This window comes from Bufo gargarizans, chromosome 6 (assembly GCF_014858855.1).
Source record: "Bufo gargarizans isolate SCDJY-AF-19 chromosome 6, ASM1485885v1, whole genome shotgun sequence".
In the NCBI taxonomy this organism is placed as follows: Eukaryota; Metazoa; Chordata; class Amphibia; order Anura; family Bufonidae; genus Bufo; species Bufo gargarizans.
In genome coordinates, this window is record NC_058085.1 from 357,331,645 (window position 1) to 357,349,137 (window position 17,493).

Consider the following 17,493-nt stretch of genomic DNA (forward strand, 5'->3'; position numbering starts at 1 on the left):
CTTCAAGCACAGTATAGTTAAAAAAGCTCAAGATGTCTGTACTCATTACATATAAATACTCAATGTTTGGCTTTGCAGTTTCACGGCATTGTATTAGGGCACACAGAGCATTCAATGCCCATATGGCTATAGCAGAAGTAAATGTGACTTTTCCAACACCTTCTTGTCACTAATCAACACCTTTAAAATCAACACCAACTTCTCAGCCTGCAACATTGTTACCGCCACTCGTGACAGAAATCTGAAATTTGAAAGGCCAGTGACTCCCAGTTATCTCTTAAATGAACTAATATAGTAATGTGACAAATATAGTGGAAGACAATAGAATATAGAATGTAACAAGAAGATTATATGTATCTCACTTGTGTGAATGTACTTGATGTGCTTTTTCCTTCTACAACAATTGTCTATCATATTATACATATATAGATGCAGGATAAAGTAAATTAATAGGTCACTTCATACCATAAATTATACATGACTTGCTTATTACTTACTGTTAGATCTCTTACCTATACAGGTAGGTGTTTGTCAAATTCACACCTTAAAGTGGTTGTTGTTGGCTTAGAAGAAATCATTTTTAAACTCTGAGTATGTTCACACAACAGAATGTACAAGTCAGATTCCCAGATGAATTAGAGCCAGGAGCTTTAAAGGGGTTGTTCACCCCTGGTAGGCTTTTCTACAGAACCCACCACCACCACCACCCCTATAGCGTGGCCAGAGCCAGATTGGTGATTATACTTACCTGATCCTCCCTGCTGGGTTCCGGCTTTATCGCTGCCCCGCAGGCTCTGCATAAGATTATAGGAATTATTATTGAGGCATTGTCTGCACTCTTGACCAGTGCCCCTAAGATATGTATTTTAGGAAATATGGAAAACACACAGCAAAATAGTGGTTGGCCATTTTAATGCATGTGAAAAGTAATATTACAGAAAAGGGGTGGTGTTGTGGAATGTGTGCGCTATTGTAAGTGTTTTTCAAGTTTTTCTTTTTTAAATTTTTTTCTTTTTCTGTTTTCTGCTATTTGGGGTAATTTTCATGAGAGTAATTTTTTAAGTTCCATAATCCATAATTTTACTTCTTTGTATGTATTCAAAATTATTTATAAAAATAATCTGATTCAAAGATGCACCAAATTTAACAAAGTGGCTCATGCTGGATGATAAATTTTGTTTATCTTTAGACACAGACTAACTTTACACCACCTAGTGGTTGGCTGACCTGGTGCCAAAATTTTGCTGCACTTTTGGCCCTTCTTGGTGCACTCAAAGCCAAGCCTCCTTCCTGCTAAGCTATGCCACATGTTGAGCGAGGCACAAAAAGGAGATATATCATAAGGATAATTTTTTAAAGGGAACCTGTCAATGAGATTTTGTGTATAGAGCCGAGGACATGGGCTGCTAGATGGCCGCTAGCACATCCGCAATATCCAGTCCCCCTCTCTGGCTTTTTATTGTGTAAAAAAAAAAAACGATTTGATACATATGGAAATTACCCTGAGGTGAGTGCTGTCCCTGACTCACTCACCTCAGAGACAGGACTCATCTCAGGTTCATTTGCATATGTATCAAATCGGGTTTTTTACACAATAAAAGCACACAGAGCTATGGGGACTAGGTATTGCGGATGTGCTAGAAGCCATCTAGGTTTTAGAGGAGGACAATAAGAAGAAAATATTTTTCATTACGCCACAGATCAGACCACTAATCAGACCCCCAATGTTAATCAGACCCCAATAAGACCTCAGATCAGACCCCAATGTAAATGACCCCCACTCAGACCTCAGATAAGAGCCCCATGCCTTTCATCAGCCTCCATGCCCCTCATCAGCCCCCATATCATCCCCTATGCCTCTCATCACCCCCATATCAGTCCCAATGCCTCTCATCAGCCCCATATCAGCCCCTATGCCTCTCAGCAGCCCCCATATCAGTCCTTATGCCTCTTAGCAGCCCCCATTATCAGCCTTATGCCTCTCATCAGCCCCCATTATCAACCATTATGCCTCTCATCACTCCCATTATCAGCCATTATGCCTTTTATCAGCCCCGATATCATCCCTTATGCCTCTCATCAGCCTCCATTATCATCCCTTATGCCTCTCATCAGCCCCCATTATCAGCCCTTATGCCTCTCATCAGCCCCCATTATCAGCCCTTATGCCTTTCATCAGCCCCCATTATCAGCCATTATGCCTCTCATCAGCCCCCATTCAGCCGTTATGCCTCTCATCGCCCCATTGCCTCAGATCAGCCCCTATCAGCCTCATGTTTTATAAAATAAAAAAACACTTACCGCTCCTTGCCACCGCCGCTCCTCACCATCCATGTTCTTTTTCTTCCTGCTGTCTGCTGTGCAGTGAACTGGCGCGCACAGCATGAGGTCACAGAGCACCCTCACACTGTGCGCACCCACTGCACAGCCGACAGCCGAGGACCAGGAAGCGGTGAGTACAGAGCTTTTTACAGCTGCCTCGTCCTCCAGTACTAAGGAGCGCTTCCATATGGGAAGCGCTCATTAGTACTCGCTCCATAAGACGCAGGGGCATTTTCCCCCACTTTTGGGGGGGGGGATGCTTCTTATGAGGCAAAAAATATGGTATATGTGGGGCCCAAAAACCTATACAAGGGCCAATGTATTTATGAGCATACAAAAAAAAATTAGAAAATATTGGCATCTGGATGAAACAACCTGCAGCTACTTCTTCTGGTGCAGTAGGGGTCAAGTTCTCCTACAGTACCTATCAGACATTTATGGCATACCCTGCAGGCAGTGCGGTGGCTTAAGGTTTAGCACTATTGCTTTGCAGTACCCAGGTCCTGAGTCTGATGTAGACAAGGTCAACCTATGAATGGAGTTTGTATTTTCTCCTCTTGTTTATAAGGGTTTTCTCCAGGTACTTCAGTTGTTCTCCAAGAAAACTATACTGATAGACTGGACTTAAGATTGTGAGCCTAAATGGGACCAAGACCAATGTGAGTAATGACTACCTATCTAAATAAATATGCCACTTCTTCAATGGGAAAATCCCTTTCTAAAGGATTGTCCTTTCAAAATATAATATTGGCCACATACAGTAGACATTGCAATTTTACACTCAACTTATAGAACTCTATCACAGATACACATAGGTAACCCCCTATAACTAAGGGAAACAGAACACATCCACATTTTCACCACTGAACAATAAACTTTTTCAGATTTTTTTGCACAGCCATTCTGCTAGTAAAGTTACTAAGTTGAATAATATTTCAAACTTATATTTTCATGGCTTATTGTGTCCTAAAACAGGGTCCAATAAATCCTATGAATTGGTATAATACAATCTGTGAAAATCTCAACCATCTGTTATAAAACCGTACAACCCAGCTATTGTAATGAAAACTTTCAGGGACACAAAAAATTATTTGTGCCGTTTAGGAAAAATGTAAGGAAATGAAAAAAGTCTCAGGTAGCATTGAAAAACATTGCTTTGATGAACTGATCATAGAAATGAAATAGAACCTTGGGACCGTACTCATAATGTGCACTGGGTGCTATGACCTCTCAAGATTAAAAAGCAGTCAAGAATTTATAGAGTTCTTCACCAAGGATCGAAAGTCGAAAAGCAAAATTGAAGAATGTCCTTTACAAAGGCTTCTATGGTGTAAACACTTCATATGTTAATTACTTTTGAGGAAACATATTATGCAAGTGATATAATACTTAGCTTTCTGATCATTAAACTAGAATAAAATAAAAAAAAATGATGAAAGTATAATCAGAAAACTACATATATTTTAAACTAGGTTTTTATTATATACTTAATAATAAACTGTAATTTTGACATTGCTCTGTCAATTGACTCCCATTGTTTGTTTTCATCTGACATATTTCACTACCTGCTATATATTGACAATGCAGGATGTACTTGTACATCTCCAATATGGAAGCCTGCAAGAGATTTGAAAACACCCATGCACCTCCTTTAAAGATAATGCATATCCTTTGCATAATGTTCAGTTTCTATGGGTTACAGTTGATCCTGCTATGGTGGTAAATCTTCCATGTAGAAAAAGCTTGAGTGGCACTACGTGAATGTCATGACAGTCTTATACTCATAGCGTCACAAATGCAAACCAAAGCATACATAATGAATCATCCAGTGGTGCGCTGCATCGACAGGCAAATATCTTCAAGAATCCAGTGCACAAGAGAAAGGACATTGCTGCACTTACCTTCGGATGTACAAAACTTTCTTTATTCTTCCATTGTTAAAAACTGGGTCAGCGGGACAGACAATATAGAATGCAAATGTAAAAAATCGGCAACAGCCGTTTCGCACTTGTATGCGCTTCCTCTGACCTCAGTCTGTATGTGAGTGCAATGCAGGTCCTAATACCACACCTGGTGCTCAACCCGCCAACAGGTGAGGTCGTCACTACCTATACTGGGAGGTTACTAACAGTAAAGACCAGAGTGCACCACATATATCCACAGACCCTTTACACAAAAAAACGCCAGCCTGATACCCAAAACCCACACAGAAAAACGATCTACTCCCATGTCCAAATTTTCATTAAGTCCCAGGGGTCCCGTCGCTCCCGAACAGAGTATCCATCTTCCTTCTCTCCTCAGTACTTCCCGCTCTCTTTTGCCCCCTTGTGGTGGAGGTGGCACTACCTCCACTCCTGCAAACCTCAGGACGCTACGATCTCCACCGTGGGCCTCGTTCACATGTTGTATAAGATGGGGGACCCCTCTGCCAGTACTTAAAGGGACACTGACAGGCCCAATAACCATAATTAGCTGTACATATGCATGCACAGGTCTTCTAATGTGCATTAAAAACATATAAGTATCCCCCCTGTCCACATTATGAATACAGTTAACTCACGTTTTATAACCTGAACTAATCACTGTTCTTTCTGCCCAAGGGGCGGGGTTTCAGCTTTTCTTGCGCCCAGCCAGCATCAGCCCAACCTCCGTTTTTAACCCCCGCCCAGCTCATCAATATTCACTTCGCTGGGGTGCTTCTGCTGTCCCCGACCTTCCGAGACCTGGCGCATGCCCAATAGAAAGCTATGGGCATCGGACTCGCTTTCAGCTTCTGCGCATGCGCCCGGCACCCATAGCTTTCTATTGGGCATGCGCCGGATCTCGGAAGGTCGGGGACTGCAGAAGCCCCCCAGCGAAGTGAATATTGATGAGCTGGGCGGGGGTTCAAAACGGCGGTTGGGCTGATGCTGGCTGGGCGCAAGTGGAGCTGAAACCCCGCCCCTTGGGCAGAAAGAACAGCGATTAGTTCAGGTTATAAAACGTGAGTTTACTGTATTCATAATGTGGACAGGGGTTATACTTATATGTTTTTAATGCACATTAGAAGACCTGTGCATGCATATGTACAGCTAATTATGGTTATTGGGCCTGTCAGTGTCCCTTTAAGGTATTTAGATACGGAACCTCTCAAACATACTGAGAATGGTTTTGCCAATATAGAATCCCGCATATACAAGATATTACATATACCACAAACTTTGTTTGGCAAGTAATCAATGTGTTCACCCTGTGCCTCAAACACCCAAAGGACAACACGTCCCACTGGGGGTTAAAGGCACAGAATGAACTGTTTCCACAGCGTCTATTGCCCTGAAAGATGTCTAGCCACGTAGTCGCCCCACGTATAGTGAAACGACTACGAACCAACCTATCCTTCAGAGTATGACATTTTCTAAACGCAATTAACGGGCGACTATCCCTTATACTCTCCAAGCTCTCGTCCTACTTCAGTGACTCCCAGTGGGTCCTCACTACTTTTTTAATAAGATCCGCCATCGGACTGAACTTAAATGAGAAAACGAAAGGTTTTGAAGTAATACGCCCTTCTTTTTTAACTTGTTGTCTTTCTGCAGATTTTCCTGAACTCGCATCACTAACCCTAGAAAGGGCCTCATTCAATAGGGCTGAGGGATAGCCCCTTAGGTCCAGAGCCTGTCTTTTGAAACCCTCCTCGGTCCCATTGATGTGCCGCAGTCTGACAAACTGACCATAGGGGACAGTCGTTTTTACGTGAATCGGGTAGGAGCTAGAAAACTGTAACAGAGAGTTAGTTGCCGTGGGCTTGCGATAGCCCTCAGCAACCAACTCCCCCCCCCCCCCTTGTGGATATGAGGACATCCAGAAACTCTAACTTGTCACCATGTGTGTATGTGAATTTCATGTTCATGGCATTTACGGTGTTAAATTGTTTGACGAAATCCATAAATAGGACCTCCGTCCCTGACCATGCCATGTACACGTCATCCACATACCTCAGGTATAACTTAATATAAGGGAGAAAAGGGTTGGCTGTGGAGTCGATGTTGAACTGTTACTGTATGCAACTATGAAGAATGCCCTTATAATATACTGTATATATTATGTTATGTTTATTGCATTATGCCTCCCTATACTGTATGTACTGTGCCGTTAAGCTAGTATGAGATGCCAGCAAGATAATGTGCTAATGTAGGCCTTGTTTCACTATTGCACTAAAGTAGATGAAATTCCCTGTGTGCACAGGCCTTGAACAAAGTTGTATATTGGTGGGAAATGTTGCAGTCAGCCTGAGACTGTGAGTAAGCTCTTTGGGGGCAGGATGTGAGGGGCACTACAGATGAGCTGCATTGGAGACAGTGAGAGATGCACTGCTAAAATTGGGCTCCACTGTTACAAAAGTATCTACTGTGGTATGTTTTGGCCCATTGGTGGCAGTGAAAGAGTTAACTGCCTGGATTGCTGGCTGAGTCATGGGGTCAGCATGAGGGCCACATGGCTGGCAGCCTCTACTAGCTACAATACATGCTCCCCAGAGAGGATTAACAGAAATGCTGGGAAGCATCATGTCAGACTCAGGAGATACAGTCCTGATGAAAAGTTTAAGACCACTTTAAAAAATGGCAAAAAATCATATTTAGCATGGCTGGATCTTAACAAGGTTCCAAGTAGAGCTTCAACATGCAACAAGAAGAAATGGGAGTGAGACAAAACATTTTTTGAGCATTGAATTTAATGAAAACAACGAATAAACTGAAACAGGCTGTTTTTCAGCTGATCAAAAGTTTAGGACCACACCTCTCAAAAAAAACTAAACTCCCCCAAAACAGAAATCCAACTTCCAAACATGAACTGAGTAATGAGTAGCTCCGCCATTATTGTTGATCACTTCAAAAATTCGTTTTGGCATGCTTGATGCAAGCGTTTCCATGAGGTGAGTGGGAACATTTCTCCAAGTGGTGAAGACGGCCGCACGAAGGCCATCTACTGTCTGGAACTGTTGTCCATTTTTGTAAACTTCCCTTGCCATCTATCCCCAAAGGTTCTCAATTGGATTTAGATCAGGGGGACACGCAGGATGGGCCAAAAGAGAGATGTTATTCTCCTGGAAGAAGTCCCTTGTCCTGCGGGCATTGTGTACTGTAGCGTTGTCCTGTTGAAAAACCCAGTCGTTACCACACAGATGAGGGCCCTCAGTCATGAGGAATGCTCTCTGCAACATCTGGACATAGCCAGTGGCCGTTTGACGCCCCTGCACTTCCTGAAGCTCCATTGTTCCACTGAAGGAAAAAGCACCCCAGACCATTATGGCGCCCCCTCCACTGTGGCGCGTAGAAAACATCTCAGGTGGGATCTGCTTGTCATGCCAGTAAAATTGGAAACCATCAGGACCATTAAGTTAAAATAAAATCTCATCAGAGAATAAAACTTTCTTCCACCTTTGAATGTCCCATGTTTGGTGCTCTCTTGCAAAGTCCAAACGAGCAGTTCTGTGGCGTTCAAGGAGACGAGGTGGGGCTGCATTCAGCACCAGTAAGGGCCTTAATTTGGGTCAAGGATCATCCAGTGTCTTGACTGACAGACAATTGGATCCTCCAGCTCAGTGCTGGTGAAAATTTTTTGGGTCTTCCACTTGACTTTTTTGTTCGATAACCCTCAGGATCATTTAGAAAATTCCAAATGACTGTCTTACTGCGTCCCACCTCAGCAGCGATGACACGCTGTGAGGGATCCTGCTTATGCAGTTCAACAACCCGACCACGTTCAAAAAGGGAGAGATTTTTTGCCTTTGTCATCACAATGTGTGACTACCTCACAGAAAATGACAATGAATCCACATCTTTGCACAGATTTGGCCTTTTAAAGGCATGTGGTCCTAAACTTTTGATCAGCTGAAAGCAGCTGATGCAAACAAACTGCAAACAAAATGCAAACAAACTGCCGCCTATGCTACAATATAAATTTGTTAAATTCAGGAGACCACCTACGGCTGCTGGCCAGGTGCTTAAGTGCTTGATGCTCCTACATGAATTAATCATCAGATCTTTATGTACCTGGCTGGTATCCATGAGTTGAGCTGGTGGGACCCCTGGGCATTGGCCCACCAGGAAATCTCCCTGTAGGGTCTATGGCCAATCAGCTCCTGACACCCACTTCTACATGCAAGTAATTTAGGATACTCTATTGATCATATTATTTACGTAACATATTTTACGTAACATATTTGCATAATATCTTGCATATAAATATTCAATTTTCAAACCAAACTAGTAAAAAAAAAGTTATGTTCAAAACTTTCTTCAGGCATGTGCCAACCCTGCATGGGACTACTGACCTTATTACCATATTAATAAGACCGGCTGTTGTAGGGAAATGAAGAGCCACTGTTAATTTGCATTGCCTATGATGCTATCCAGTGTTTCTGGCACAATATTCCTCAGAGTATTGAAAGTTTACAAACTTCAAAAAGAACAGACAAGACACGGTAAATCCAAAGACAGCAAGGCTAGAGGGTGAAGCTTAAAGTCCCAGAAAGATCTTTGCACGTTCTTTTGACATTGTTCGGCGTATTTGCCTGAATTTCTACACAATTGCTCATGGACATATTAAGGTGAATTTAGATTACAGTTTTGTTCTGAATTTGCATGAATGTACTTAAACTATTTTCTCCTCAGCGGGTCCTACACAAGTGTGAAACGCAGCTTCATGTAGCTAAGAAATAAAACACATTTCAAGGCTCACAATTGTTCTAAGCCTGAGAGCGATGGCTCCATCTGGTGTGTTCTTTCTCTTTTACCGACTGTAAAAAGCCTTTTGTTTGCAAATATTCCATTGGAGAAGTAGAGCACAAAGGTTTCGCCAGTATAGCAGTAAAAGGAGCATGATATCAAAGGGAGGAGAAGAATAGAAAGAAGAACAAGGGCATTTTTCTGCTAAAATATAAAACAAGAAAACACAGGTATATATTTCATTCAGTTATGTCTTCTGCCACCTTTTTGTTACACCGGATGTTTTACAGTCTACCATGACTGGTTTTACCTGTAGGCACAGTAGACCTCTGCCTATATGGGCCCTGTGGGAAGAGCAGCTGCTGAAGGGAACATTTATGTATGAATACACTCAATGGGCAACAGTATGTTAGCAGTCATATAGCACTCAAATAAGTAGATTTATTATCTGAAATTCTTGGAAGGTTGGATGATATTAAGTACTGTGTAACATCTCAGGAGCCTGTAAGGAACCAGGAGTCCGGTGCCTTATCCTCCCCATCAGGTAGACCAGCTCTCCAGGTCTGGTTTAGTAGATAATTACATTCTTTATGGCAAAAAAAAAAACTATTTTTTTAGAACTCCATGTTGTGGCATTCTTCTGGTAGTCCTCCTGTATATGTTTGAAAAAAATGACTTTTCACCTTGCTGGTAGGTAGTCTACACAGTCTGAAACTATAAGCACTAATTGGACTGTACAAAACAGTCTGTACAGTAGCACTTGGAGGCCATGAGAGTCTGTACTAGACAATCTCTAGGACGTGTCACGTTTCAGGTGAAACAAAACAATAGTAATATCTATAACATGCTTGTAATTAAAGATGTTATAACGTTTCTATAAAAGCAGTAACACCATGGTTTTAAATTGATGTCCAATCCTCAGGACCCCTGACGATCAGCTGTATGTCAAGGCCACTTCGCTCCATTAGTGCTTAAGGCTCCCCCCAGGCCAGTGATGTCACTGTACATCGGTCACATGGCCTAGGCGCAGCTCAGTTCGATAATGATAGGGGCTGAGATGTGATACCCAGCATAACGACTATCAAATGAACAGTGCTGTATTTGGTAAGCTGTGAGGAGACCACAACAGTCACCAGAGCTCTGATGAGTGCCACAGAGCCCTCAAACAGCTGATCGATGGGGGTGACGATCTCATATTAATGGCCTATCAATAATAAAATCCTGGAAAACTTCTTTAATAGCCAGGATTTTTTATTGTAATGACTGGTGTACTTAACTGGACCATGCTTTATAGCAGTGACCAGGCCTTAAAGGGGTTTTCCAACTAAACTTCTGATTGAGGGCCTGGCTCTGATGTGTTAAACCTTTAACTCCAGACAACAGTGTGTGTGTTTCTTTTAGTTCTGTTGTGTACTGTGCTTGTCAATTTAGATAGTCCTTGTGCATTATAGGGGGGGGGGGGAGGAGGGGGTTACAGTAATACCTCTTTCACACGGTGTCATGACTGAAGACAGTGAGACACACTCACACAGTGAGCCCTAACTGGAACCTAACCTGCTATCCCTGCCCACTTGCAGAACAAACCCTAAGCAGGAATCCACAACTGGTCGACCATCCCTATGCTGGTAAGTGCAGAGAGCCAAACCAAGCACCCATGGTAAAAACTGCAGGGACCTGTTCACACAACTGGAACCCAAAACAGACAAGCTTACAGAGAAGGGTCGTACAGAAGTAGGTCAAAGCAGGGAGGTCAATACAGTACCAAATAACATAAAGGAGGGTGGTCACAAATAGCCACGGTCAAAACTGGACAGGATACAGGGTACAAAATCGCAGAGAGAGAGGTCCAAGTCATGTAGAAGTCAAATCCAAATAGCAACAATCCAAAAACTCACAGTAGCAACAGGAGCACAGCAAGGGGAAACCTATAACTGGTAAGGGTGTATTTCCAGCAGGTGGTTTAAATAGAGCACCAAGTGCCTGGATCAGAACCTGATAGGTCCAGGGACTCATGGACTGATAGGTCCATTGGACTAAAACAAGGAGTCCTGAGATAGTCAGGCTGAGCAGTCACTCTTCCTGCACCACAAACATACAGGGGTGATACTAATAACTACTAATCTCCACTAGTCACCATGTGCACTCACATCACCAGAGGGTGTGTCTTAAGCAACACCAGGGGGCATGACTTAATCAGGCAATAAGAGGGTGTGGCCTAAGTGACACCTCGCTAAGGGGCGTGGCCTAGACAGCACATTACCAGCAGGGCTTGGCCGGGCAGCGCGTCTGACACAGTGAGCAGTGTCCGAGCCCCAGACTGCCGCGCTGGAGCTCGGACAGGTAAGTTGGTGACGCACGGTCAGTATTTGGTCAGTATGTTTGCATCAGTATTTGTAAGCCAAAACCAGGAGTGGGTCCAAAACACAGAAGAGGCACAAATATTTCTATTATACCTTTTCTCTGTAGGTTTACTCTTGATTTTGGCTTACAGATACTAACCAAATACTGATTGTGTGAAACAGGCCTAAGGCTTTGTTTTTTTATACATTTAGGATTCTGACATCTGTTTACATGCCCCCCAAAAAAATCTGCAAGGAAAAACAAACACTTTAAATTCCACAGTTTATGCATTAAGACCCCGGACTCTGCACACAAGATGTATGGATTAGTTCCATTGAATTACATTGCGGCTAACTTGCATGTGGATCTGCTGAGTGATCCTCACAAATATCTGAGATTCAAACTTCTGCTGCTTGTACAGACAAGCATAGGACTGTTCTATTAGAGGCCGGCTGTTCTGTTCCGCATAATGTGGAATGCACACACCCGGTATCCATCTTTTGCGGAACCGCAATTTGCATACTGCAAAACATCCAACGGCCGTGTTCATGACCCCTTAGTATGATGAAGTATGATGGCAGATATTCACAGCCAAATGCACAAACATACATGTGGCAGAATTTACACATATGGATATCTGCACTTATGTCAGTCAGAAACAAGACACATGCAGAGCACACCAATCACTCATTGGACACATGTGCAACACAAGAAACTTATACATGGGTCACATGCCACTGATGCATATGTCACATGCTGCACATACACCACTGATACATAGATCATGTATAGCACACACCAATCACACATAGGAAACAAGCAATGCACACACCAAGACATTTATGCCTAACCCTGTTAAAGGGGTTGTCTGGGTTTAGAGCTAAACCCAGACATATTTTCACCCAGGCAGCCCCCCTGACGTTAGCAGTGGATCCGATGCACTACCTTGCCCTGCTCTAGATCGTGCAGGTAAAGGGCTCTTTTGTTTACAATAACACACTGCCGGGCGGAAGCTTCCGCCCGGCAGTGTGTTTGGTGATGTCACCGGCTCTGATGGGTGTGTTTTAGTGCTGCCCTAGCCGTTTTACTGGCTAGGGCCACACTAAAGCCCGCCCATCAGTGCCAGTGATGTCTCTGGGCTTCCTGGCAGCCCCATGGAGAGCCCCGGTTCGTCACCGGAACTCCTGAAAATGCCTTTGCCCTGCACGCTTTAGCGCAGGGCAAAGGACAGCATCGGAGCATGAACTGCTCCGATGCTCAAGTCAGGGGGGCTGCCTGGGTGAAGATGGAGGTATGTCCACGTTCAGCTCTAAACCCGGACAACCCCTTTAAGTGTAGCACTTAAAAGGGGTTGTCTCACTTCAGCAATTGGCATCTTTTATGTAGACAAAGTTAATACAAGGCACTTACTAATGTATTGTGATTGTCCATATTGACTCTTTTCCTTCACATTATACACAGCATGTATCCATGCAATGCAGCAGTGGTGGCCGTGCTTGCACACTATAGGTAAAGGTGTTGACCTATGAGCACTTCAAGCCTTTCCCTATAGTGTGTAAGCACGGTCACCACTGGTGGATTACACGGTGGTAATAACCACGGATACGTGCTATGTATAATGTGATGGAAAGGAGGCAATATGGACAATCACAATACATTAGTAAGTGCCTTGTATTAACTGCATGATAAATGCCATTTACTGAAGTGAGACAAACCCTTTAACCCCTTTAAGCAATTAAATGTCTGGCATGAAATTTACCAAATTTGAACCTCCTCATATTGTACATAATCTACATTATAATTAAAAGGGTTGTCCTACCATAATGACCTATTGCCTATCTACAGGATAGGTGATAAATATCAGATTGCTGGGGTCTGACTGCTGGAACACCCACTGATCATAAAAAAAAGGGGTCCTGAGACTTTCAATGACATTACCACCAATGTACACAAGGGTCTTAAGATAAGACTACGTTCACTTGATCATGGTGGTCCCAGCAGTGAGACCCCCATCAATCAGACACTTATCACCTGTCGTGTCATAGCTGTTGGACCTTTTCACATTCCCTATTCTTAAAGGTTTTCTTTGGGTGTAAAAAAATAAATAAATTAAAAATATGGCCCAAAATATGTGTCAAACCAAAATAGAAATGCTTGTCTGTTAAAGGATCTGTGTCCACTTTTCTAGTTATCCTCTATCCACAGGATTGGGGATAACTTAGTGATCCCTGGGGGTCTGAACGCTGGAGCCCCCACTGATCCCCCTTCTTGATTGAGTGGCAGGTCGAGCATATGCCCTGCCTCTCCATCCATTCTCTATGGGGTCGCTGGAGATGGCAGAGTACAGCGCTGGCTATTTCCAGTGGTCCCAAAGAGAATAAATAGAGCAGCAGGGCATATGTGTGGCCTGCCACACCGTCAAAAAGGGGGAACAGGACCCGTTCCTGGGATCAGTGGGGGTCGCAGAATCGGACCCCACTAATCATATAGTTATGCCCTATGGTGTGGAGAGGATAACTTGAAAACCTGGACAACCCCATTAAATCCTCAACCACTCCACCACCAGTATCTCTTTACATGGCAGCAGTGATGCCTGTAAATACGGAATATCATCACTGCCGCCATGCAAGCCATACATGTCAATACTGGAGAATGTGACGCACTGTGCAGAATTTTTCAGTCATAAGTCCAACCCACTTTGCAGGTCATAACCTTTAACAAAGCCCAAGCAAAGGTGCTAGAGGAGCAACGTGCACAAAGGGCACAAACAGAGGGTCATAACTGAAACAGAAGCATTAGGGTCACCTGAGGCAGGGTAATAGTGGGGATCCTGGAGCAGGGGTAACTGGAGAAGAGGCGATATTAGCGGTGCATTTAAAGTGGAGGCATCTGGAGCTGGAGCATTTATGGGGGCGCACCTAAAGCAGAGGCATTAGGGTTGCCTGAGGCAGGGTAATAGTGGTGATCCTGGAGCAGAGGTATTAGGGGGGGGGCAACTGGAGAAGAGGCAATATTAGAGGTTCATTTAAAGTGGGGGCATTGGGGGGCATCTGGAGCTGTGGCACTAATAGGGGTGCACCTAAAGCAGAGGCATTGGGGGGACCTAGGGCAGAGTCCCCCCAATGTCACTCTGAACACTGCAGAGAGCAGCACACATACACGGATCTGAGTCTACCATAAACAAATCACCTATTTTCCCCTTACAGTCTCCTACAGCTCACTACTGTCACACACCTGAGAAATCAGCCCACCACCGCAAATTAGTCCTTCTCTCCAGCAACCACAGTATTCTGACAGCAGGGAGGGCAGGATGATGGCCAGACATGTTCTCTCCTACCTCACTGCCAGCAGCTGGAAAGTTTAGAAGATGCTGCGGGGCCTCCTATATCATTTACACCAGTAGGAGGCTGCAAAACTGTGCGATACTGCCACCTAGTGGCTACAATAATTATCTCTCCTGAGAAACAAGAGAAATAATTACTCCTCCATCTTATCTCCGGGCGCAGGTGACTGGGGGCCTACAGAGGAATCCCCCGCCTCCCCGGTGGGCCAGTCCGAGCCTGGATGTACTTATGGGAAATCTACATCATGTTAACATGGCTTAACAGAAAAATTCATTCATCTAGATTTACAGCATGGATACTACACTCGTCATCTCTAGGTAACTTTACAAATGCACAAAATGTGAAAACTGATATAAAATGGAGAAAATACATATGTCACTGATACTGGGCACATCTATGGTGATGAGCTTTACCTGCAGCCGATGTCTGCATTCAATAATTATGGGGTATCCAGCTCCCATGCACTCTGTGAACCAAGAGATATCCAGAATCTGGTATAGATTTGCTTTAGTCAGTTTTGTAGTTTGCAACCACTCCAGCACTTCATCCCCAGAGTTGTTCTCAGCCACAATATGAGTCACTGAATCTCTGAAAGACATATATTAAAGAGATGTTAATAAAAATAAAAAATTGGCCGCAACAAATCTGCAACCCTCCAAACAACCCTCATATGCACCCAGCTATGCCAACAAAGCCATGCCTAATTTCTCAGGTCAGTGTCTCTTAACACCTTAAGGACTCAGCCCTATTTCACCCTATTTCACCTTAAGGCCATTTTTTGCAAATCTGACCAGTGTCACTTTAAGTGCCGATAACTTTAAAACGCTTTGACTTATCCAGGCCATTCTGAGACAGTTTTTTCATCACATATTGTACTTCATGACACTGGTAAAATGAAGTAAAAAAAATAATAATTTTATTTACCAAAAATTATCAAATTTACCCCAATTTTTTTTTTAAATTGCATATTTCCAAGTTTCAATTTCTCTACTTCTATAACACATAGTAATACCTCCAAAAATTGTTGTTACTTTACATTCCCAATATGTCTACTTCATGTTTGGATCATTTGGGAAATTATATTTTATTTTTTCTGGACGTTACAAGGCTTAGAAGTTTAGAAGCAAATCTTGAGATTTTTCAGAAATTTTCAAAAACCCAATTTTTAGGGACCAGTTCAGGTCTGAAGTCACTTTGCAAGGCTTACATAATAGAAACCACCCAAAAATAACTCCATTCTATAAACTACACCCCTCAAGGTATTGAAAACTGATTTTACAAACTTTTTTAACCCTATAGGTGTTCCACAAGAATTAATGGAAAATAGAGATACAATTTCAAAATTTCAAATTTTTGGCAGATTTTCCATTTTAATAATTTTTTTCCAGTTACAAAGCAAGGCTTAACAGCCAAACAAAACTCAATAGTTATGGCCCTGATTCTGTAGTTTACAGAAACACCCCATATATGGTCGTAAACCGCTGTACGGGCACACGGCAGGGCGCAGAAGGAAAGGAATGCCATACGGTTTTTCGAAGGCAGGTTTTGCTGGACTGTTTTTTTTTACACCATGTCCCATTTGAAGCCCCCCTGATGCACCCCTAGAGTAGAAATTCCATAAAAGTGACCCCATCTAAGAAACTACACCCCTTAAGGTATTCAAAACTGATTTTACAAACATCCTTAACCCTTTAGGTGTTCCACAAGAATTAATAGAAAATAGAGATACAATAAAAAAATGTCACTTTTTTGGCAGATTTTCCTTTATAATAATCTTTTTCCAGTTACAAAGCAAGGGTTAACAGCCAAACCAAACTCAGATTTATGTCCCTGATTCTGTAGTATACAGAAACACCCCATATGTTGTTGAAAACTGCTGTACGGGCACACGGCAGGGCACAGAAGGAAAGGAATGCCATAAGATCTTTGGAAGGCAGGTTTTGCTGGACTGTTTTTTTTTGACACCATGTCCCATTTGAAGCCCCCCTGATGCATCCCTAGGATAGAAACTCCCAAAAAGTGACCCCATTTTAGAAACTACGGGATAGGGCGGCAGTATTGCTGGTACTAGTTTAGGGTACATATGATTTTTGATTGCTCTATATTACACTTTTTGTGAGGCAAGGTAACAAGAAATAACTGTTTTGGCACCGTTTTAATTTTTTGTTATTTACAACATTCATCTGACAGGTTAGATCATGTTATATTTTTATAGACCAGGTTGTCACGGATGCTGCGATACCAAATATGTATACTTTTTTTTTATTTATGTAAGTTTTACACAATGATTTCATTTTTGAAGCAAAAAAAATCATGTTTTAGTGTTTCCATAGTCTGAGAGCCATAATTTTTTCAGTTTTTGGGCGATTACCTTGGGTAGGGTATGATTTTTGCGGGAAGAGATGACGGTTTTATTGGCACTATTTTGGGGTGCGTGGGACTTTTTGATCGCTTGCTATTACACTTTTTGTGATGTAAGGTGACAAAAAATGGTTTATTTAGCACAGTTTTTATTTTTACGGTGTTCATCTCAGGGGTTAGGTCATGCTATATTTTTATATAGCCGGTCGATATGGACGCGGCGATAACTAATATGTATACTTTTTATTTATTTATATAAGTTTTACACAATAAAAGCTTTTAAAAAAAAAAATATGTTTTAGTGTCTCCATATTCTGAGCCATAGTTTTTTTTATTTTTTGGGAGATTGTCTCAGGTAGTAGCTAATTTTTTTCGGTATAAGGTGACTGTTAGATTGGTACTATTTTGGTGGGCAAACG

The 17,493-nt window shown here is 42.6% G+C and overlaps 1 protein-coding gene across 1 annotated transcript in view; it reads right to left on the bottom strand.

Moving 5' to 3' along the window:
- Positions 1-17,493, bottom strand: part of DNTT (DNA nucleotidylexotransferase) — a 484,835-nt gene that overhangs the window by 435,071 nt on the left and 32,271 nt on the right. The window contains exon 2 of the mRNA XM_044299722.1: positions 15,127-15,301. Within this exon, the coding sequence (XP_044155657.1) occupies positions 15,127-15,301 (175 nt within the window). The remainder of the gene's footprint in view (positions 1-15,126; positions 15,302-17,493) is intronic.